Below are 24,523 nucleotides of genomic sequence, written 5' to 3' on the forward strand. Positions count from 1 at the left end.
GCTGTAATTCTGTGACCGTATCTTCAGGCTCTTTAAGGATCTTGGGACATCCTTTCTGTGGATCTGCCGCCTGGAGTTAGTTTGGAGAATCTGGGTATCTGTTCTTGGAGTTCAGTTCCCCCTTATTTGTATTAGTTCTGCCTCTTCCTTCTCCCTGCTGGGAGGTCGGGAGCAAAATGGAATGACGTGCTGTGCTTTTGCCCTGCCATCTGTTGCCAGCAGTGGTGATGGTCATTTTCGGATTATCCACCAGCAAAAACAGCAAAATCGACCCCCTCCCCCCTGCCCCAAACCACTTTTCATCATCTCTAGCATTTTGGATGTAGCACGCCTCATTACCAGTTCTGTGCCTTGGACATACCTCTTACGGTTTCTTGTGATGCCCAGTGGTCCTTGGTCAGGTGTGTCTCTTTCGTACGAGCCCTTTTAAAGTACGAGGAAACACAGAACTGTGCGATACTTTACCCATTCATTTGTGTATCTTTCTCTTCATCATCAAGAAGGTATGTTTTCATATTGTAAGAATGGAGGTTTTGAGAGCCTGACAAGCTATTTTTCTCCCAACCCTTTGAAATCCTATGTTTTTCTAAGACCATGATCCACTTCTGTGTCTGTCCAGGCTTCCGTGCCGGGTCTGTTAAAATTTCTATTTCAGCTGGTCACGTTCTCTCAGGATTTCCATCATTTCCACTTACCAAGCAGGTTAGCCTCGTTGGTTGGAAGTCAAGCATCATGGCTTCTCTCACTGCGTCGTTCTGAAATACAGAACTTGTCAGCAGGCAATACAGAATGGCTCAGCACAGTGTGATGACCAGATGTTCGAATACTTGCTGTCTCTCATGATAGCAGTATCTCATTGCTGAGCCGATTTCGTCGTTTCTATAAAAATATGTCACCTACAGCTTTCGTTTGGTGAGCCCTCTGATTACATGGCCATCAGCGTATGATTCTTTCTTTTTTTGAAGCCCTTTGAATATACTTGCACACGTTCTAGAGCTAGGTCTGCGGCTCCTGGACACGGGCACCTTTTCTTGACAAGCACGTTGTGGGGTTGGCGTCTTTTCACTGAACCTGGTGAAATATCCGCTGACACCCGATCCAGTCAGCCAGGCTTCAGTAATGACTGTCCCATCATCATTGCCCCCAGTTTTAAGGCTGCAGATTCTTGAATAGCCTCTCATCTGTTCAGTCCTCGACTCCTCCTACAGAGACACCTCAGACTGGATGTATTTGTTCCAAGCCCTTTTAGCTTTGTGTCATCTTCTCCTGTATTTTTATGCGGGTCATCTCATCCCTTAGCATGAAGCTTAAGAAGAAATGCACCTTCTTTCTCTTTCGGATAAATGAAAAAAATTTTTTTCTCCTTTGGATTTTGGGGAAGGATGCCCTGCATTCGGACCTCCCCATTCTCCACTGGTTTTCTTCACCTTCCCCGTTTTCTGGGTTAAATGAACATCCAGAGCACCTCTGCATTGGACTGGTGACTTTTTCTGTTATTGCTCATTGCCTTCCTCTTCCATTTTTCTCGTCTTCAGCTCTTGCTAATTTGGGTCACTTAATGTTTCTTATGATTGCAGACATCATTGCTGGTTGTTGTCTGCTGTGTTAGTTCTTGGCAAAAGATGAATGTTCCTTCTAAACCTTTATGAAGGTTGAAATGACTCAGGGAAAAAAGTCTGCAATGTGATGCCTCCCTCCCTTCCAACCCCCGTAGTCCTTGCTTGGCATCACGCGGCGAGGTTGGCAGGTGCGCAGCTTTGTCATAACAACCTTCGGGGTTGGGCCCATGTCTGTGGCTATAACGGATTGAGGTTGTCACTAAAAATAAAATAATAAGCAAGTTATTGCCTGGCAGCTCCTCTGGTCCCTCACTGGAGACATAAATAACGTTTGCCAGGTAAAAACAAAAACATTGTCACCCAAGGATGAATTCTTCCCTTCTCTGAGCTTGATAATAAAACTTTCCAGAATTATAAAATAGGAAGAGTGCAGGGCAGAGACAGCAACCTTTGAAAACAAAGTTCAAGTCAGTAATAATTAACATTTCCTCGCCTCTATTTTTCTGCTAATGACTGAAGACAAGTACTAATTAGAGAAGCCGCAAGTGTCTGGATTTTTAGATGTACCAGATGGTGCTGCATAAGAACATTGCGCAGTGCCGGGTTCCTAGCCTTCTCTCCTTCAACTTGATCTTGTCTGTGTTCACCTGCCCATGCCTGTTGCTTGGCACTGCCGCCTTTTCTTTGTTCGTCATTCTCTACCTTACCCACGTGTGATTTTAGGAGGTGCATGTCTGCCATTATTCATGAGTGCTCTTACATACTTTTATTTTTACTTTTTAAAAAACAGGTACATTTTATTCATTTTTTTTTTTTTTCTTTTCAAATGCCTTTGACCCTCAAGGGACTGCCTGATCTCACTAGACCTCCCTCCACCCCAACGCGGGCTCTTCCTCACGATCACACCAAACCAGCCTAGAATCCTCAGGCTCTTCAGGAGCTAGCATTGAAATGGTTCTGCCTCTTTGGTTTATTTTAAAGCTTGTTTCACAGTTTGTCTAAAAACATGTTTTCTCCTTTTGGTTTGTATTTCAATTTTTTTTTTTTCTTTTTCATTACATTTTATTGATTATGCTATTACAGTTGTCCCAATTTTTCCCCCATTCCCCCTTCACCCAGCCACCCCCCCCTCCTTCAGGCAACCCCCACACCTTAGTTCATGTCCATGGGTCACGTGTATTAAGTTCTTCGCTTCTCCATTTCCTATACTGTACTTACATCCCCGTGGCTACTCTGTAACTATCTATTTGTACTTCCTAATCCCCTCACTGCTTCACCCATTTCCCCATACTCCCCTCCCATCTGGCAACCATCAAAACGTTATCTGGATCCATGATTCTGTCTCTGCTCTTCTTGTTTGCTTAGTTTGTTTTTTAGATTCAATGGTTGATATATTTTTATTGCCATTTTATTATACATAGTTTTGATCTTCTTTTTCTTAAATAAGTTCCTTTAACATTTCATATAATAATGGTTTGGTGAGGTTGGACTCCTTTAGCTTTTTCTTGTCTGGGAAGCTCTTTATCTGCCCTTTGATTCTAAATGATAGCTTTGCTGGGTAGAGCAATCTTGGCTGTAGGTCCCTGCTTTTCACAACTTTGAATATTTCTTGTCAATCCTGTTTAGCCTGCAAAGTTTCTTTTGAGAAATCAGCTGACAGTCTTATGAGAACTCACCAGTAGGTAACTAAGTGATTTTCTTTTGCTGCTTTTAAGAGTCTCTCTTTATCTTAAACCTTTGGCATTTTAATTATGGTGTGTCTTGGAGTGGTCCTCTTTGCATCCATCTTGTTTGGGACTCTCTGTGCTTCCTGGACTTGTATGTCTATTTCCTTCACCAAATTAAGGAAGTTTTCTTGCATTGTTTTTTCAAATAGATTTCCAGTTTCTTGTTCTTGCTCTTCTCCTTCTGGAAGCTCTATGATGCAGATGTTGGAACACTTGAAGATGTCCCAGAGGCTCCTTATTCTAATCTAATTTTGTAAATTCTTTTTAAAAAGGTTTTATTTATTTTTAGAGAGGGGAAGGGAAGGAGAATAAGATGGAGAGAAACATCAATGTGTGGTTGCCTCTTGCATGCACCCAGCTGAGGGCCTGGCCTGCAACCTAGGCATGTGTCCTGACGGGGAATTGGCCCTTTGGTGACCCTTTGGTTTGTAGGCTGGTGCTCAATCCACTGAGTCACACCAGCCAGGGCCGATTCTTTTTCTTCTTGTTATTCTGTTTGGTTGTTTTCTGCTTCCGTATGTTCCAAGTCATTGATTTGATTCTTGGCTTCATCTTCTCTACTGCTATTTCCTGTACATTGTTCTTTATTTCAGTTAGGGTATCCTTTTCTGACTGGATAGTTTTTATGCTGTTGAGGTCCTTACTAAGTTCCTTGAGCATCCTATAACTAGTGTTTTGAACTCTGCCTCTGATAGGTTGCTTATCTCCATTTTGTTCTTTTTCTGGAGTTCTGATCTGTTCTTTCATTTGGGCCATGTTTCTTTGTCTCCTCATTTTGGCAGCCTCCCTATGTTTGCTTCTATGTATTAGGTAGAGCTGCTATGACTCTGTGTCTTGGTAAGTGGTCTAATGTGGTAGGTGTCCTATAGGGTCCAGTGGCTCAGCCTCCCCTATCACCCAAGCTGAGTACTCAAGGTACACCCTTCATGTGGAGTGAATATATCCTCCTCTTATAGTTGAGTGTTAATTGCTGTTGGCAGGTCAATGGGAGGGATTTACCCAGGCCGGTCAGCTGCAAGGACTGACTATGACCACGGACCACCAACTTCTGTCCTCTGTGGAATATCAGCTGTGCATGCAGGGGCAGGGTGGTGGTGCTCTGATGTGATCTGTAGCTGTCCCTTGAGTGTGCAGGTCTGGGGTTTCCCGGGTGGTGCAGGCCAAGGCCACCTATGTTTTGCCTGGGGCCACCCTGCATGAGCTATAAAGCAATCTGAAGATGGCTGCTACTTGTGCCGGGCTTGGAGATTCCCAGGCGAAGCCAAGCTGTGAATCTAGGCTGGCTGCTGCTAGTGCCGGGCTTGGGGCCACTTAGCAAGAGGTGTGGGGGCTGGGCGTATGCTGAGGCAGGCTATTGCAAGTTTGAGAGAATTTAAGAAGTTATGAAGCTTGAGCCAAGACCAGCCATTCATATGGAAAAGCCACCGTTAATAGCCTGAGTGGGCCTATAAGTTGGGTGGCGTAGAGCCTCAGGGGATCTCCGGGGTGGGACAAACAGTGTTAGCCAGGTTCATGGAGTCTCAGATATGGCACCAGCCTGCAGGCTTTGCGGCTCTTGGGGGGAGGGTTTCTGTCTGTGAGAAAGCTGTTCCCCAGCTCTCTCTTGATGCCAGACACTTCAGTTCCTCCCTGTGTACCATTCGTGTCTTTCAAGCTGCTACCCTGGTGGTGGAGCTCAGAGGGAGTGAGTCTGAGCCGGTGAGTTTATTGTGAGTTCTTTAAAAGGAACTGCTCAGGGCTCCAGCAGTTTCTTCCACCAATTCAATCCCTTCTAGTTTTTGCAGCCAGAAGTTGTGGGGACTTATCTTCCTGGCACTGGAACCCTGGGCTGGGGGGCCTGGTGTGGGGCTGGGACTCCTGGATCCTGAGATATCCCTCTGGAATTTTTATCCAGCACATATGGGTGTGGGACCAGCCCGATCCGGGTCTCCATATCTGCGCCCCTCCTACCATTCTGGATGGATGTGGTTTCTTTAATTCCATAGTTGTCAGATGTCTGATGGCCCTGAGTGATGGCTGTTTTATATTGTAGTTGTAATTTTGATGTCGTTGTGCGAGGAGGTGAGCTGTCTTTACCTACACCTCCATCTTCACTGGAAGTTTGAGCAAAATCTCAAATTTTTTCATCCTTTGTTATTAAGTCAGCTAACTACGTCTGAGAAAGCCTTGTTTTTGTATAGAGTTTTTCAGTACTGTTGACTGTCAATTCTGTTTTGACGAATGCCGCACACGCATCTTCTGCAACGTGGAAATCATCAGATTAGGACGACAAAGGGTGGACCTCATTGCATTTAACCCAATTCTTGCTTTTCAATTAGAGCTGTTTTACCAGGACATGTTCTCTCACTCTGTTTGTTGTGCAAGTCCTGATGTCATTGCCCTCGGTGAAAACATCGTCTTCATTTGGTGTTTTTTGTTGCAATTCCCTGTGGTGGATCCAGAAGAAAATAGATTGGTTACCATCAACATTTCTGGTTTAAGTGAGAAGCATTCCTCCCCACCTCCCCCTTTCCCTTCTATTTCTCGGCCCTGATGAAGGGTAAAGACAGGGAGACCCGTTACGGAGCTGCTGTAACAATTCACACGAGGTAGAAGGCCCTGAGCTTTTGGAACAGCATTAGACATGGAGAAAAGTTCATGCTATTACCTTAAAAAATGTAGGCAAGGAGCTTTCTTAATTTATTTCACAAAGCTGTGCTTTTAGAGTTTGGAACTCACCATTTTTCTTAGTGGTACCCGTCTAACTAATTAAGAAGTTTATCACATTCCCTACTCATGTATTTTCTAGTTTTAGAAGCTATTTATTTGGTGTCTATTGGGTCATTAAAAGAATAACATTGTAGGTTTCCTTGATTCTAAAAGTAGAAGGAAAGCAAAAATAACTTGTACTGTTACCTGGAGATAATAAAAATTAGTAGTTCTGTATATTCAGTTTTTGGTAGGTAAAAGAGTAATCTTTGATCCTATACGTAACTATTCATAAAAATCTTGCATTTTTATGAAACATTGAATTATGAGATGTCATTAAATATTATGAGAGCATAATATTGATTCATTATGTGAATATATATTTTATGTTTATCCTATCATTAAACATTTAGGTTATTTCCAACTCCTTAAGATTTTAACAAATTCCGTGGTAAATATTTTCACAAATAGCAAGTCTTAATATTTATCCTCAGGATAATGCATTTAATGCATAGATGAATTCTTAAAGGCATTAACATCTTCCAAGGGTTGACTTGCATACGTGTAAAGATGAGAGTGAGCCCTAATGGCTGGAAGTCCCATCAATGGAGCAGGTGGCAGGATGCTCTCAGCTGCTCTGCATGTCCGGCCTCCACCTCCTCTTACCTGGTCACCAACTTGGGGAGGAGATGCCAGAGCATGGCCAGGTTCGGAGGGAAGGGTGCAGCGTGCAGTGATGGGAAGTCCCCTTGTCTTTCTTTGGGTCATTCTCAGATGGAAGTCGGTAGACAACTCTACCCACTATTTCAGGTTAGATGCTCCCATGTTTCCTGCCTTTTTCCTTGGAGTTCTTGTTTGATGTGGGTCAGGATCCTTCTGTTTATCAAAGAAGATAGCTTTTGTCCACAATGTCTTATTCCTTTTTAGCTATTTGGGAGCCGTGCACAGTAACTAAAATGACTCTTGTAACTCCTGGTTTTCTTTCATTGTTGGAGGAGTGTGGTCTGAGGGCTGCTTCATCTCAAAAGCTCCTGAGAGTTCAGTTATTAGTTTTGGAGACCAGGTTAACTCAGTTCTCCATGTACCAGTCGCTCTTGGCTTCAGGTATGCCATCTACGTACTCACAGTCTTCAAGGTAGTGTTTTTTCTTGGCACCAGAAAGATAATTCTTTGATGAGAACATTGACTATAGTTTTTCTTGATCCTTGTTATTCTGATTTTTGTGTGTTTATGTAAAAAGAAAAAAACCAATTCTCTTTTTTTTTTAATTCTAAAATAGCTGTCTTACTTGGGCATTTCATATTGCTATAAAATATCCCTTTCTTTTGTGAATGACTATGATTCTAATTACATTGGGTATTTCTAGTTATTAGTTAATATTTGCTTTTTGAAATTTCCATATTGAAATTAATAATTTCCATATTGCAATTAGGTAAAATTATATCAGCAGCTGCATTTTGATCATGATTCTAGGAAGCTAACAGGAGTAATTAAAAACTGTTAGAAATAGAATTTGTATCTATATTTAAAAAGCTCTTCAGTTGACCAAGCAGATGTTACATATTTTTGTTTTTGGTCTGATAACTTTCCCATTAATTTTGAAAATGGTCTTGGGGGACGTGCTTTCAAGTGCGCGTGGTCGGACTGCAATTTGTGAAAGGTCAAGCAGCTGTACTTGACGAATTTGTAACTGAGGCTGTGCTGGGCAGAGACTAAGCTCTGAAGCTTTATGTTGTGTACTTTATGTTCAGACAGATGTGTTCGAGTTTCTTCTTTTTCATAGGTCCAGAACGTATGATATAAATCACACACACACATACACACACATGTAGTTTCTGTTATTACAGGGTGGGCAAAAAGTAGGTTTACAGTTGTTCATAAGGAAAATCATATAATAATGAATAAATAAGAATATAAGAATAAACTGTTTTGCGTACTCTCACTGTAAACCTACTTTTACCCACCCACTGGTATGCATATGTACATCTGTGTGTGTGTGCGTGCGTGCGTGCGTGTGTGTGTGTGTGTTTACATTGTGTATACAACCTAATTTGAAAGTGAAGATGCTTATACTTCATTTTTTAAATAAAAACTGTTCAGTTTAAGCCCTCGCTATTTAATTATTTCTTTCTCTTTGTGTAGGTTGAAGAAATTGTGGATGTTGGATCATTTGCCCCAGAAGACATCCATATTCCTAAGATTTATGTGCATCGCCTGATAAAGGGAGAGAAATATGAGAAGAGAATTGAGGTAGTTGACTTAGCTCTATTGTCAGCATTTATGGGTCTGATTATCAGAGATATGTGTCCCGGGGCCATGCCAGGTAACAGAGTATGTGCTGAGCGGGAAGCCTTGCCTTGGGTCTTAGTAGGAGCTTCTTATGTGTCCATCGAGAGAAGACGTGATCCTTTGTGTGAGTGTCCAGCCCAGCAGTGCCCTGTGGTCCTGCAGGCGGTATTCTCCAGGCTCCGTAACTGTCTTGATTTAGGATGTATAGCTTTGCATCTATCTTGTCCTGTACGCTAGAGAAGGATCGTCGAGTCTCTGGTGGCATTACCCCTGCTGAACTCATAACGTGTAATTGTTCAGAAATGTCTGTCTATCTTGAAGTTGTTTTGCATTTTATAGAGTCTAGAAAGAACATCACTTCCCATTAGTGTTGGGCATTAGGCGCTAGGCAGCTGGTGGCTGAGATTATGGCTTCCAGGAGCGTGGGAAGTATTTCAAGTATCCTCGGAGCTTGAAAACGACCATCTGGGCCAGAACTGATACCAAGATTCCCAAGTGTCCAGGGATCAGCAAAAGACAGACATGCGGTGGGGGCGTTGGGGAATCAGAGATGCCTTGTACCCTGCAGACATCAAATAGAAAGGCATTCTGCAGCCCCAAACTCCTGTCAGCGGGCTAGGGAGGAGGGAGGGGTCATTTGCAAACAAAAACCAGAGTCCGAGTTAAGGAGATTTAACGTGGGAAATACGCTCCTGGCTGGTTTCTGGATGTTGCTGTGATCCCCTGGGGTGCACTTGTGGCAAAAACCCGTCTAGACTCTGCAGGTGGAAAAGGTCACAGAGCAGCAGCACCTGCAAAGCGCATTCTGCCAGCCCTGCCCAGACAGAGTCCCGAGGCCTCTTCCTTTTGTCTGTGTGCTGGCTCAGTCCCCAGCCCTGGGGAGAGTGCGGCTGCAGGTGTCTTGAGAGGCAGAAGTAGGAGCAGTGAATGTCACAGGAACAGAGGGCTTATTTGCTTCGAAGAGACAAAGCAAGTATATCTCCCTTTTCAGAGATCTGACCTCTTTCACTTCCTTTCTAAAGAATTATTTCTTTCGCACCCTCTACGTCTTAACAACCCCTTGTTTCTTGTGACAAAGATCCCCTGAGTATACTCTTTTATTTCTGGTTATTCTTTGATTCATATTCTATTTTTAAAACTATGTTATTTTGCAGATTTGCCTCCTAGTAGTAGTGGGACAGAGTTAATTGTTTTTTTTCCTAGTAAAACTTTGACCTTTCATGGGGACAAAATCCAAGGGTGCACCTCAATCACGAATAATTTCTTTCTGTTCCTTTTAAAGCGTTTATCGGTGCGGAAAGAGGCAGACGTAAAAACCAAAGCTGGGAAACCTGGAGATAATGTGAGGGAACGGATCATCAAGCGTGCCGCTCTGGAATTTGAGGATGGCATGTATGGTATCCTTCGTCTTCCTGGGCCTGGGCACGGACAGAGCCCTGGCCTCGCCCAAGTGCATCAGGCTGCTCAGCCTGCCGCATAGATTCGTTCATAGTCCTGGTGACTTTTAAAGCACTTGATCAGTTTTTTCAACATGTAGCCTATCACCTAAAGATATCAAGATGTATGAAATTGGAATTATAGTCTGTTTGTCTTCTTGAAACAAAATGGTGACCCAGAATTTGCTTAGCTATTTTCTCGTATGCAGTCGATTTCAGTACAGTTCGGCATATGACCAAAAGTTATTGGGACTAGAGATTACCCAAGATGAGTGTCTCAGATCTCAGAAGCACAGGTTATAAGCAGTGCTGTTTACGTTCTCTGTATTCTGACATCTGCATGCTCATTGAAAAATAAGACCCACTCTTTCAAATTTAAGTTTTATCTTTCAGTTACAGTTCACATTCAGTATTTTGTATCAGCTTCAGGTGTACAGCATAGTGGTTAGACAGTCGTGTGATTTAAAGTGTTTCCTTTAATACTCCAGTACCCACCTGGCAGCATACATCGTTATCACAATATTATTGGCTGTGTCCTTCATGCTGCACTGTACCTCCCCGTGACCATTCTGTACCTCCCGGTTTGTACGTCTTAATTCCTTCATCTTTATCTCCCAACCCCCCAACCCCCAAACTGCCCTCTCCTCTGGCACCGTCCGTGTGTTCTCTGTGTCTGTTAGTCTGTTTCTGTTTTGTGTGTGTGTTTATTTTGTTCTTTAGACTCCACATGGAAGTGAGATCCTGTGGTCCTTGTCTTTCTCTGGGAGACCCAACTTCTTAACAACCCCTGTTTCTCGGGACAAAGATCCCCTGCATATGCTCTGTTATTCCTGATGTTTCATAAGGGTATTCAGTAAACGATGCAAATTCTGCTTTAAATGCTTTCTCAAAACAGAGATAGAAAGAGGTAGTTTAGTGCAATGACTGTTTGCATTCTGACTTCATTTAAGTAACAGGGAGTGTTTGCCATTCTGCAACGCGGGTGGACAGCAGTCAGCAGTTCTAGGCAGCATATCCCTCTTTTTTTAAACTAAATTTATTGGGGTGCCATTGTTTAATGAAATCATATAGGTTTCAAGTGTGCAGTTCTACGATACATCATCTGTTTGCATCGTGTTCACCACCCAAACTCGTATCTCCTTCTGTCACCATGTATTTGACCCTTGACCTCTCACTACCCCCAAAGCCCTTTCCTCCCATAACCACCATCCTGCTGACTGGGTCTGCTAGTTTTTGTTTGTGTATCTCCGGTACGGTCAGTGGCGAGACCGAACCCACCCCATTTGCGTACAAATCAGGTTTGACCCTATTTTGGTGTCTAAGGAAGACATTCAACACCCTCAGTTAGCCCTTGATGCTACTTTTTATATGGTCTCCATTGTATTCACTGGCAATTCACACTCCCCTTATGATTTGGGGAAGACTCAGTTCTCGGTGAATGTTATCACAGTGACCCAAAGAAGTTGAAACACTTTGGTGCAGACATTTTGGTATTGTCAGATAACTTTTTTTAAGTTTAGAAATGATAGCCCTTTTTTTAAGTTTGTTAAATCATCCTTATTTTTAGTTGGAGTTTTGAAAAGTCAAAATGCCTATTAAACAAAGGTCAAGCCATGTTTAATAATGTATCAGTCACAAGTCGTAATGCATCACTCCAAGTTTGCTGAGCACATTAAGGAAAATAAAATATGTCTTACGATGAAAATGACCTCCTGGCTTATCTCCTGAAGCCACCACTTTGATATACTTATGGGAAGCATATTAGTGTTATTGACCAAACTGTGATTAGTGATTTAAAAAAAAAAATTACATAATAGTGCCTAGAGGGTAATTGGAGAATGTATTCAGTGATTATATTCAGAGCAAGTGACTTTAAAGAAGGCTTCTCTTCAGATTTGCATACGTAGAATATTTATGGCATAATCTCTCTACCTTTTCTGCATTCTGCCTTAACTTGTTTTTCAGCTAATTTGGGCATAGGAATCCCACTTCTGGCCAGCAACTTTATCAGCCCCAATATGACCGTTCACCTGCAAAGTGAAAATGGAATTCTCGGTTTGGTAAGATAGAAATTAAGGTTGTGGTTATGTGGTCTTGATGGAGAACGAGGTATTCCGTATAGTGACGTCTTGTAACTGAGCGTTATCAGCTTTAAGTTCCCCAACTTATTTTTCTGTCTTATCATCACAGTAAAACGTTTAAGTCTCCCACAGAATGGCGGGAGTTGTGAGGATGTAGGGTGGTATTTTCCATAGTAGGTGGTAGCTTCCTGGGTGTGGGGCTGCTCCTCCTTTATCAGATCATGGCTTCCCCCTCCCCTGGGTACCTGCTTCAGAGAGACCTCACAGCTTCCTGTTCAGGTTGCCCTTTGTAACTCTCCTGTGCTTGGACAAGAATGAAGGTCGTTAGCAATTCTCTGTGAAATAGAATTCAGTAGGGCTCTGAGTGAAAACGGAAGAGTAAGGTTTCTATTTAGGGCAAGGACATTTTTTGACAGTCAATTAATTCAAAAAGTCTTAGAAAGTCTTCTCATCTAGTTATTGTTTTAAGGCTCTGTTGTCCAAAAGGGTAGAGTTTTCTTTTCCTCAAAATTAACCTTCCAGATGAGCTCAGTATTCTCATAGCATTTGGCCACAGTTTTTATTCGATATTATAATGAAGGTAAGAAGCACTTTTGCTTCCTGGATGACATTTTAAATTTAATTATTATATTTAACTATGGCAGAGATTATTTATAGTTTGCCAATTTATAATATTTCTGGTATTTATTGTTCCTCAGTGAATCTCAACCACTAATGCAATACAAATTGTATGTATAGAAAATGTCCATCTGGTATTTAAAATATCAATAATGACCATTGGCATATAGCATCGATATTGATTCATGGAGGCAATAATCATAACCCTTTTCAAAGACAAAAATGACATGTGTCTGGATAAAAGCAGATTCATGTTGAAGTCAAAGGCTTATATTGTTAATGTACCTTAGAGATTTCTAGAGTGATCAGTTCTTTCTCTTTGAAGATAAGGGAAATAAGTCTATGTGAATTACCCATGATCAGTGTTTAAAGGAAAATGTACATAGGTCCAAATATTAGTTACCACTTCAATGTATTTAAAAAATAAACTTTTGGCCCCTTAAAAAGTCTGTTAAAATTTTACAGCCAGTGTATTCTCATTCTTGGCTTGATCATGCCTTTTTCTTTTCTCTTTTCTCCTCTTCTCCCTTTTTTAATTCACTATATGTTATGTTATGAAACCCCTTGCCCCATTCAAATGATTAGGGATGCCTTATAAAAATACATATGCAAAACAAACAAGCTGAGAATAAGTAGACAAAGAGAACACAAAGGTTACAGAACCTAGGTATTGTGAGAGAGAAGGTTAGAAATTCAGATCTTTAGCTCATGCATACCGAAAAGCTGAAACCTTGCCTCTATGGGTCCTTCTAGCCAAATAATGCAGCCATTTAGTTTGTATTTATTGATACTAAGAAGTTTTATAAAGAATATTGGCTGCATAGTAGGCAGTAAACAGTTCCTTTTTGTTTCACTGACATATATCTCTAATAACATTACTTTCACACTTTGGTAATTTTTAGAAAGTATTTTTCTTTTACCTAGTCACAAAATTATTAGTGCGCAAAAGACTAATCAATATGAGAAACAGAACCATGTAAGCAACAGAATTAGTTTTTTAAAGATTTACCTCAAGTCTTTTGATAATCTCCTAGAGTTTTCGGAGAAGTTACTTATATTGCTGTGGAAGTGGGCAATTCTGTGAGAAACTTCTCTTACTAGCTGACATTGATAATTTGCTTTATTTGACAGGGTCCATATCCATCCCAAAACGAAGTTGATGCAGATCTAATCAATGCAGGTAAGCTCACTCATTGCATCTTTTTCCAGCGTTTTCCTTGGCTATTGATTTAGTTCTCTGCCAAATCCTAGTAAGGAGCGGGGCCTGAGTCTTTGCCTTTTCCTGGAGTGTGTTCGCTGTGCGTTCTGTTGAGGAAGGGAGAAAAGCCTTCCAAGGCCTGTCTTTGCCTGGCTTCCTGTCAGAGGTCTGCTCTTATTTAGGGCAGGGTAAGATAAAGGCACAGTGGCAAGTGGAACAACAAGAACCTTGGTGGCTCCATCCCTCAAGGTCCTTGCTATAAATGGGAGAATGAAAGGGAGGGACAATTGACTGGGGTGTGGGCAAGATCAGGGACACCAGCAAAGGATAGTCCAGTACCACAGGGAGTACCATGAGCCCTGGGCAGGCCTGCAGGGGCAGCTGTTGGAGAGGGACGGTCACCTACCAGGTAGAAGAGCACAGCTGTCTTGCCACCCCCGGGGTGGGGGGTCTCCACTGGGTCTCCTGCTTGAACCTCCCCTGGACCTTCCCAGGTTGCAATACGTCCACCTTCTCAAGGTGAAAGGGGTCAGGGCATGGGTCCATAGTGGCAAAGAGAGAAGCTCTGGTGCCCTGGGGTTTTATTATAGGAGCTACTTCCTGTCCGCTAGTGACCATCAGAGTCAGAGAACATCCTGCAGAGGTTCAGGGCGCAGAAGGCTGTGTCTGCCACGAAGCAGATCACCCAGTGATCGGAGCAATAGTTCCTTTGAATTGGGGATTCTGGCCTTGTCACCTTTGTTCCCACACTCCGATGCTTTTCCTTTTCTTACTGGCTTTTCACTGGACTAGAATGCCGGGTTGCACGTGTGTAAGCAGCCTGCAGGAGGAGGGCATGTCAGTCGCTTGAGGCGCCGCGGCCACGGTCGTGGGGCTGAAGACGATCCTTAGGCTGCGGCGGCTGCCGCTCAGGAGCTCAGTTCTGTACCACGCTAGCCTGATGTTCTCTGCCCTTCTTTTCCTCCTGTTCAGTCAGCCCCTGATGCGTGGCCCTCCACACTCACAGTAGTATGTGCAAATCTCCAAAGAGAAGGAGTATGAGCTGAGCGCAAAGGCCAGCTGCCAAGTGGAATTGATGTTTGGGACTTAGAATATTTGGAAATGAAAGCGCTTCTGATCGAGCAGTTGAATTAGTTAACACGACTCGACTCTGAAAGGCTCTCTGTGATAAAGCAATGACATTTAACCAAGGCTGTAATTTAATTGTACGGTCCCCTTCAGCAACAGCTCATCGATCTGCGAAAATATCTGCGGCTTGGTTTAATTAACTTACGATGTCAGCAAGCTGTTGGCAAAATGAATAACTCCATTTTCTGAATTTCAGGCTTGAGTTCACGGAGCCCACTTTCTGTGCAAAAAGAGTTAATCTTTTCAATGACGTTGTTGGTTGGTGGGCGTTTCTGATGGGGTGGAATCAATCCGGACGATGTATATTTCGGCTTCTGAAATGTCACGTAGAATCTTAAACTGCTTTGTAAATCGGCAGTTCAGTGCTTTTGGGAAGGCAGGCTGCAAGTCAGCTTGATAATTTTGTAACTCTTTCATCAGAGTCCCCTTCGGGATTGATGCTCTTTTTTATTTTGAAGCTGTCCAGATTAGGAAATACATACCCTGAGTGAGAGAATCCAGAGCATAAATTGGCGATTTTCTTCAACTCCTCAAATTTGGAAATGACCCGAGAGATCAGGCTTTGTGTGTGTGTGTGTGTGTGTGTTAATTTGAAGGATATTTTTATGCAAGTCCCTTGAAATGAATATAGAATTGTATTTCTGGGTTAAGTCGGGTATTAAATTTTAAAAATAATAATAGAACTCTGTCTAAGGAGCCCTTTTTTCTAAATACCACACTCCTACGGTTATGTAAAAATGAACCACCGCTCTTCGAGCGCTATGTGGTGCCCAGCATGGTGTTTCCCATGCGCTATAGCCTCTGGGCCTCAAGTGCAACCTTGTTATGCAGATTGGGGAGCGGCACCCAGAAAACAAGTGTCATGCTCAGATCCCATCGCTAGGGACTGGCTGCCCATAGTCTTCTACTCCTGGCTTCGGGACTTTTCTTCCTGCGCTTTCTGCCGCACGCTCTGAAAAGCTGAGTTTTATGAAGGCGCGGAAGGCAGTGATTAGAACGCTTCCGAGGTCTCGCGAAGATCTGCCGTATCCCAATGTAATGAAAACATTTCTAAATGTCCCCTGTATGTTTTAGCTTTCATGTTCATATGCATTTGGCATTCTTTTCTCTTTCTTAATGTTGCTTTCTGATTTCAGTGTACAAATAATGTAGAAATTACTAACTTTTGATTAAAATCGCTGTAGAAAAAGCCACCATGTTGACCTCATAGCTGTAAGTGGCCCTGGTCCCTGTGCTGTGCCTCTAGAGCTGTAGTTCTCAATGGGCAAGAAGAGGTGACATTGAGGGCGCTTGACAGGGTTGGGAGACGTTTTTTATGGTCATGCCTTGGGGAGTGTTAACCATGAACAGAGGGCAGGAATGCTGCTATACACGCTACGGTCACGCGAACAGCCCCCGGCGCACAGTTACGTGGTCCAAAGTGCCCGTCGGGGTCTGTGGGTGTGTGTGCCACATCCGAAGTCTCACAGGCCCAGGGACGAAAGCACACGAAGTACAGCGTTCAGGATCTGCCTGGCGGTTGTCGCCGACCTGGCCAGCGCGCTCCTCCGCTGCGCTCTGCAGGGGCGCCGGGTGCCCCACACGGGACTGCGGGCCCACTCTGCTCCTGATGTCCTGGCTCATGGTGTCCTTCCTCCATCCCTCGGCTCTTCCTGTGCCCTTCGTCAGATTTTTTATTTTTATTTTTTGTCATCCCTCTGTCCCCTTACTTTTGCTTCCCAGCTCCTTGTTGGTAATCCATTTTCCTCTCCACATCCTTCTGCAGCTTATTTCTGTACATTCCTGTCTCCGGCTGGACACTGTGCCCCTTCTGTTAAGGGCAGTGGTTCCAAAGTGTGGTCCCCAGACCCGCGGCATCAGCATCACCATCCCCTTGGACTTGTTAGAAATGGGAAATCCTGAGGCCCCACCACGTGCATCCAGAATTATACACTCTGGGACTCGAGCTCAGCAGTCTGCATTTTTACTAGCTCTCTGTGTGATTCTGGTGGGGGTCAAAGTTGAGACCCATTGGTCTAGGGCATCTGTATTTTGTTTGTAACACTTTTCAAGGCCCGTAGTGGACATTTGCTTCATTTTGAGTGAGTGGCATGTTAAATCATGAGCCAAAGGACTCTTGTAACTCATAAAATTGAGAAACTCCGTTGCACAAATATCATGAAAGGATCTAGATTTTATTTATTTATTTACTTCTTAAAAAAATTTTATTGATTTTTAAAGGGAGAGAATGAGAGGGAGAAAAAGAGGGAGAGAAACATTGATGTGAGAGAAACATCAATCAGTTGCCTCTCATATATGCACCAACCAGGGACCAGACCTGTAAACCAAGTGCCCTGACCAGGAATTGAACCAGCAACCTTTTTGGTTTGCCGAACAATGCCCAGCCCAATGGGCCATACAGGTCAGGGCAGGATCTAGACTTTTGTACACAGAAAAAATGGGAAGAGACAGGGAATCAATCAGAAATAGCCAAGTAAGAAAGCCCCTTTCCTTCAAAGTATTGATTGTAGTATTAGTGATAGTTATTTCATGACCACATTTGGACATTGTATTTGAAAAGCATGGCTTCAGCTGGAGGATATCTGTTTTCATTTCGACATTGGATGTTTAAAAATGCTGAAAATTAACTTTGCTTCTGAAGAATGTAATTTGTAAGGGACCAGAATGTATTATCAGGGGCCCGACAACATTCTCCATGAGAGTCATTTTCTGGTCTCCTTAATAAAACTATGCCTCATAAATCACATGGGGAGGGCTGGCGCTCTCCCTCAGTGTTGATCTCGAAGTTTCCTGTAAAGCGGCACATAACGCCTTCTATGTACTATCAGCTGGTGGAAAATTGCTGCTTGGAAGTCCTTGTGATTTAAAACAGAGAACAAAGGATTTAAAACAGAGAACAAAGGAATTGAGATATTTCTGTTTCTCTGCCTTATTGTCCTGCAAAACACTCCTCTTGCCTCTCCAGCTCATAGGATTGGTGAGGAGCTGAATTTGCTGGACCTAGAATTTGTGTGAGGATAAGGTTTCATTGTATTATGCCTGTCCTAGAACCTGGGGTTCACAGGCAGGCTCTCTGACCCCCCCCATGAAAGTCAGTCGCTTGGTCCTGGAGCGTTTATTCCTTGAGGAGCAACAGCATTGTTTGGAGTGAGGGTAATGAAAACTAATGCTTGTGGAGTCCTTTCTCTGGGCCAGGCGGTAGACTAAGGACTCAATATGCATTATCTCATTTCGTCCTTCAGAGTCTTATGTGCTGCCTAAAAGCTCCTACTAACCACACCAGCAAGTATTTTCTAAAGCTTTTCAGCGTTATGGTCCTTGGAAAGAGGTGAAAACGTTTCCATTATTTAGAATCAAACTCCTCCAAGGGATAAATATTTCAGCGTAATAGAAATAGTCTTACTCTTTCTCCATGGTCAAGTTCAAATGGAGAGGGATATAGATGGAGAAGTTAGCTTTCAGAGAAGACTTGGGAAGCTGAGCACGGCCGTGTTGCGCAGCTGGGCTTGGCCAGACCATTCTGGTCCCACTGGGTCCTGGAGCCTTTCCCTAGTCCAGTCTTGGGGTCACAACTTTACTTCCCTTTCCTTTTGTCTGTCCTGTTTCCTGGGGGGTAATGATGGGGCATTCTTGTACAGCTGACCTACCTGTGAACACTATTCTGATTGAGACCAGGAGCTTCTCCTGGGGACCAGAAGCCCCTGAACAGACAGGAAGTAAGTAGGTCATAAGAAGAAAGGAACTTAGGTAGGAGTCAGGTGATAGTATTAGTTGTGTGGGGACTGCGTGACCTTGAAGATCTTTCCCAGTTCGGAACTTTTATTATGAGACGTACGTTTTGAGAGAGTCCTGTCCTCTTGGAAGTTAACATTCGATAAGTCTGCCAGTATTGGTATGTTATTCCCCAGTTTCATCCAAGTCCTAGGATGTCACTAGAAACTTAGAGGGGCAAGAGAGGAAAGATGAGGGGGAAGAGAGAGAGAGAGAGCAAGAGAGATTGAGATGGAAAGAGGAAATTCAGGCCTAGTGATATGAAGAAATTAGGTGGGTCCTCACTTTCTAGATTATTCCCTGGTTTTTAAGAAATATCTGAGGAGCATCTCCAGTTGCCTTCCCTTCAATATTGCGTTTCTTCATGGTTATTCCACAGTCTCTTCACTCCACTGACCACAGTAGCATTGGACCGTGACACGTTCTTCCCAGGAGCCTCTTGCCTCCTCACTCCTATTAGCATTCAGTGTGGGAGAGGGGGCTGGGGCTGGAGCTGGGGGGGGCCTGGTGGGAGGCCCGGAAGGGTCTGGGCCACAGGGGTTGTCGCATTGTCTGTAGAGCATTTCAAAACATTAATGAAATTAGAAGTTGGTCCGCTCTTTCTTATCACCATGCAAGGGCAAATCTGAACAATGTTAGTGACAAAATGCCCCTCCCCACAGAGCGGGCAGTTCCCACTGTGTCCCCCACGCCCCAAATTGCCCCTGCATTGTGGTAAAGGGAGCCTTCGTTCCTTAGGAAACAGAGAAAGTACAGACCCCTCTCTCTCTCCACCGTAATCCTCTTGAGAAATCTGATAGTCTTTCCCGTTTTCTTTTTTCTTTCTTGTGTGTGTGTAGGCAAGGAAACAGTTACTGTTCTTCCCGGAGCCTCTTATTTCTCCAGCGATGAGTCCTTTGCGATGATTAGAGGGTACGTAATAACGGGGCCGCGCCCGTTCCCCGCTGTGGGCCGAGCTGTCTCCGGCTGTGTTAGCAAGGCTCTGGGGCACGGGCGCACCTCCCAGCCAGAAAACCAGCTTGGGCTCGTTTGGCTGCACCAAGATGGGAAACTGTTCACATCAAATGTTGGGGATTGGAACACCCAGCCTGCTGTTATTAAACGAGCCCCCCCCAAATGGAATATATATCTGTGTGCCAACTCTCGCGAAGTAAACATTTCTACAAGGTTCTTTCTGAGGATCCTAACATTTTCTCCTAGCTGTGTGCGTTTTCTAGCTAGTGTTTGCTTTCAGATCATGCCACATGCTCCCTCGGAAGGAAACACACACACTGTGTACACCTGTTTTTAGTTTGTTTTTTGGAAACAATATAAGCTATAATTTTTTCTTTTTTAAACAACTCTGAATGGTTATTTCTCCACATCCGCTTGAGCTGATAAATTTGGAAATCAGGCGTTGGGTAGGAAAAAGCAAGTGTATTTTGTGTAATATAGAATTACTTACTTTAACTGTTGGCAGTTACATATGAAAGGGACATGCAGCTTGTGAAGTTTGCCTCTTAGCTCCTCTTTTTCCTTCTCAGAGGACACGTCAACCTGACAATGCTGGGAGCCATGCAAGTGTCCCGATACGGCGACCTGGCCAACTGGATGATCCCTGTAAGTAGACGCTTTTTCTTTTGCATGATGCTTGGGCCAGAATCATTGTTTTTGCTCAGAGAGTACAATATAACTACTTTAAAAATAAGAAACATTTTAATGTGTTTTTCTTATTTCAGTCAAATTTTAATTAAGCAAGCAGTGAGAAATAGCCCGCTTTGCCAGTTTACAATGTAGCCAGGACTAAAAACAGGCAAGATCGGCCAAAGCAGAGTTTCCTATAAAGAAACAGGCAGGAAAGGTTTTAGAAAATGGTATAATTATATTCTGATAAAAGTAAGAAATAAAAATATTGATCATAGCTAAGTTTGTATAACTAGAAAGAACAGTGAACAAGTTTATAAGTTTTGTGTTAATTCTGTTATTTTCTTATTCACAATGAGTGATTAAAACCCTCTCTGGATCAGTCATGTGACCCCATAAGCAATCAATCGCATTGTCTTCCGTTATGGAAAACAAAACTTGTGATGTTCAAACATGATTGTGAACTGCAAATGGTTTTCGTTTGCTAATGACCTCCATTAGGAAAGAAACCTATTAGAATTGTGGAACATGGACGGTAGTGAGGTAATCTGGGAGTGCATTTCATTCTCTTCAGCTGCTGCTTTCCTACCATGTGGAGACCACAGTGAACACGGGCCCGTCACCATGAGCTCATTTTGGCTGGAAGATGAGCTTACTTTGCTGATGTGTATGTCTGTGGATTCCTGTGTGTTTCTCTGTAGCACCAGCTAAAAGAATTTGGTTTAGACTGAGGATAATGTTCTATGATTTGAGAAGTTTCCTTGGAAATCTCTTAGGTTTTTTTTTCTAATGATTTCTTTTTAGGGAAGTGGATTAATATAGTCAAGAACCATATTAGAGATTGTATTAGTTCAGCTCTTTTGATCTGCCTCCTGAAATATTATTTTCAAGTTTCAATAATTAATTAGAGCCCTGGTTTTCAAACTTGGCTATATGTTGGACTCACCTGGGAGTTTTTAAAAATTATTGATGCCTGTGTGCCACCACCAGAGTTTTCAGTTTATTTTATCTGGGATATAGCCTGGGCATTGGGCATTTTAAAAGCAACCATAGTGGTTATAGTGTGAAACCAGGTTTGAGAAACAGTGTACTGACTTACAGTCAGGTTGGCAGCAGAGGTGAACACGGCTTGCCTCCTCACACACCTGCATCAAAATTGCAAATCAAATATAGAACAGTCATCACTCAGAACCACCAGAAATCGAGTTGAATGGAAGTCAGACAACTATGGAATTAAAGAAACCACATTCATCCAGACTAGTGGGCGGGGTGGGGAGGCTGGTCCCACACCCACGTGTGGTGGGTACAAATTCAGGAGGTATGCCTCAGGAGTGAGGAGTCCCAGCCCCACACCAGGCCCCCAGCCCAGAGTTCCAGTGCCGGGAAGATAAGTCCTCACAACTTCGGACTGCAAAACCCAGCAGGGGTTGAGTCAATGGCAGAAAATTCTGGAGTCCCAGTCAGATCCTCTTAAAGAACCCCCACATGGACTCACCTACTCAGACTCACTCCTTCTGGGCTCCAGCATCGGGGTACCAGCTTGAAAGACAGCAGTGACATACAGGGAGAAATTGAGGTGTCTGCCATTAAGGCAAGAGCTGGGGGGCAGCTTTCTCCCAGACACAAAGGTGGGCAGAGGCTATTGCCCCTTTTCTGACCCCTCCACCCATAGAACCACAGAGCTGGCAGGCTGGTGCCCATCTGAGAGTCCATCAGTCTGGCTGACACTGTTTGCTCCACCTTGGAGATCCACAGAGACTCTTCCCCATCCAATTCTCAGGCCCACACAAGCTGCTTTTCCATATGAATGGCTGGTCTTGGCTCATGCTTCACAACTTCCTGAATTCTTACAAGTAATAGCCAGTCTCATAGAGCCCCCAGTCCCTGATCCCATGCTAAGTGCCCCTAGGTCTGGCACTAATAACACCAGTCTAGATTCACAGCTTGACTTTGGGAATCTCCAAGCCCAGCATAAGCAGCAGCCATCTCAGATTGCCCTATAGCTCAGGCAGGGTAGCCCAGGGCAAAACCTAGGTGGGGGCTGACCTTGGCCTGCACCACCTGGGTAACTCCAGAACCTGTGCACCTAGTGGACAGCTACAGACCACGTTGGAGCACCCCCACCCTGTCCCTGCAGTGGATCCTCCGTGGAGGGTGGAAGTTGGTGGACAGTGGTCCCAGCCAGTCCTTGCAGCTGACTGGCCTAGGTAAATCCTTTCCATTGACCTGCCAACTGCAGTCAAGTTTCAAATACAAGAGGACACTGTACTCAGCCCACACAAAGGACGCACCTCAAGTACCCAGCTTGGGTGACTGAGGGATTTGTTCCACTGGATCCTACAGGACACCTCCCACATTGGACCATGCTACCAAGACAGGGAGAGATAGCAGCTCTACCTAATACATAGAAGCAAACACAGCGAGGCTGCCAAAATGAGGAGACAAACATGGCCCAAATGAAAGAAAAAATCAGAACTCCAGAAAAAGAGCTAAACAAATGGAGATAAGCAATCTATCAGATGCAGAGTTAAAAACACTGATTATAAGAATACTCAAGGAACTTAGTGAGGACCTCAACAGCCTAAAAAAGACCCAGTCAGAAACAAAGGATACTCTAATTGAAATAAAGAACAATTTATAGGAAAGCAACAGTAGAGTGGATGAATCCGAGAATCAAATCAATGATTTGGAACATAAGGAACCAAAAAGCAACCAATCAGAATAAGAAGAAAAAAGAATTAAAAAAACAAACAAACAAAAAAAAAACCAGGATAGCATAAGGAGCTTCTGGGGCAACTTCAAGTGTTCCAACATTTGCATCATAAGGGTGCCAGAAGAAGATAAATAGCAAGAAATTGGAAATGTATTTGAAAAAATAATGAAAGAAAACTTCCCTAATTTGGTGAAGAAAATAGACATGCAAGTCCAGGAAGCACAGAGAATCTGAAACAACATGAATGCAAAGAGGACCACTCCAAGACACATTCTAATTAAAATGCCAAAGGTTCAAGATGAAGAGAAAATCTTAAAAGCAGCAAGAGAAAACCACTTAGTTACCTACTGGGGAGTTTCCATAAGACTGTCAGCTGATTTCTCAAAGGAAACTTTGCAGGCTAAAAGGAATTGGCAAGAAATATTCAAAGTCATGGAAAGCGGGGACCTACAGCCAAGATTGCTCTGTCCAGCAAAGCTATCATTTAGAATCGAAGGGCAGATAAAAAGCATCCCAGACAAGGAAAAACTAAAGGAATTCATCATCACCAAATGTTAAAGGGACTCATTTAAGAAAAAGATGATCAAAACTATGAACAACAAAGTGGCAATAAAACCTATCTATCAACAATTGAATCTAAAAAACAAATTAAGCAAACAAGAGAGCTTCCAACCTCGCTGTCTGCTGAACAATCTTACAAACAAATTGTATATTGACTTTTTGAAGATGCCCAAGTTCCCCTGAAGGCGAAAAATATATTAAACATGTTTCTCTTGCAAACCCAGGATCACTGTGTAAATTGATTTCAAAACTCATAACAGTCCAACAAAACAGGCATGTATCACAATTGTCATGTCCTGTTGAGATTCCTGTGAATGATTAAAGCATCAGTGTTTATTACTTTATGATTTTCCTAATACAGTCTTACACTAATGAGCTTCCAAAAAACTGGACCTAGTTGGCTGCCAATCAGGAACGCTGCAGTTCTGAAGGAACATTGAGAAAAATTAAGCATTGGAAGTGTTTGTTCTGGTTCCACTCTTTTGGTAATGGAAGTTGATAGGGTCATTTCTGATGAGCATTTCTTTTGTCCTTTAGCAGCTGATAATTATTTCTTGGCTTCTTTGTATGTGATGCACAGTGTGTATATTTAATTCTTTTTGATGCAAGGTAGCTTAAGAATCCAAGACCTTGATCCTTAGTTTGGAAGAAATCTGATTTGAATTTTGACTCTAACCCTTACAAATTATACAACCTGGAGTATATGTTTTTGTTAGGATTAAGTGAGAAAAAAATGAAGTGAACACTAAAACTTTCTTAAATAGTGGATATTATTTTCTTCTACTCCAATGCTCTTCTATTGCTTCACATTAAAGTGAGATTATTTGCTTAAAATACATTGACAAATGACAATAACTAGTATAACCTACTTATCCTAAGTTCATGTTCAAGTACCCAACATTAAACCCTTTGAGGACAGATTTCTTGCTCTTACTTGGTAATTGATAAGGTGCAGTTTAGCCTCCTTACGTAGTTTCAGTGAGCAGTCCATTTCTAGTTGTCCCAAAGATTTATGTTGATTTATAAAATTTAGGTATGTTTTTATTGCAGGATCTGGCCATCAAGAAGCTGCAGAGTTGAGCTTTATCATATCACTTCTCATTTACTTTTATCTTTTTACTGGGTTTAACA

At 42.9% G+C, this 24,523-nt stretch overlaps 1 protein-coding gene across 1 annotated transcript in view; it reads left to right on the forward strand.

The window, feature by feature from the left end:
• The window catches only part of OXCT1 (3-oxoacid CoA-transferase 1), a 129,831-nt gene that overhangs the window by 47,663 nt on the left and 57,645 nt on the right, over nt 1-24,523 (forward strand). The window contains exons 8-13 of the mRNA XM_090276144.1: nt 8,117-8,224; nt 9,546-9,660; nt 11,665-11,759; nt 13,530-13,578; nt 19,335-19,407; nt 20,019-20,094. Coding sequence (XP_090132270.1) covers nt 8,117-8,224; nt 9,546-9,660; nt 11,665-11,759; nt 13,530-13,578; nt 19,335-19,407; nt 20,019-20,094 — 516 coding nt within the window. The remainder of the gene's footprint in view (nt 1-8,116; nt 8,225-9,545; nt 9,661-11,664; nt 11,760-13,529; nt 13,579-19,334; nt 19,408-20,018; nt 20,095-24,523) is intronic.

This window comes from Furipterus horrens, unplaced genomic scaffold (genome assembly GCF_987537825.1).
Source record: "Furipterus horrens unplaced genomic scaffold, mFurHor1.1.pri manual_scaffold_5, whole genome shotgun sequence".
NCBI classification, from domain to species: Eukaryota; Metazoa; Chordata; class Mammalia; order Chiroptera; family Furipteridae; genus Furipterus; species Furipterus horrens.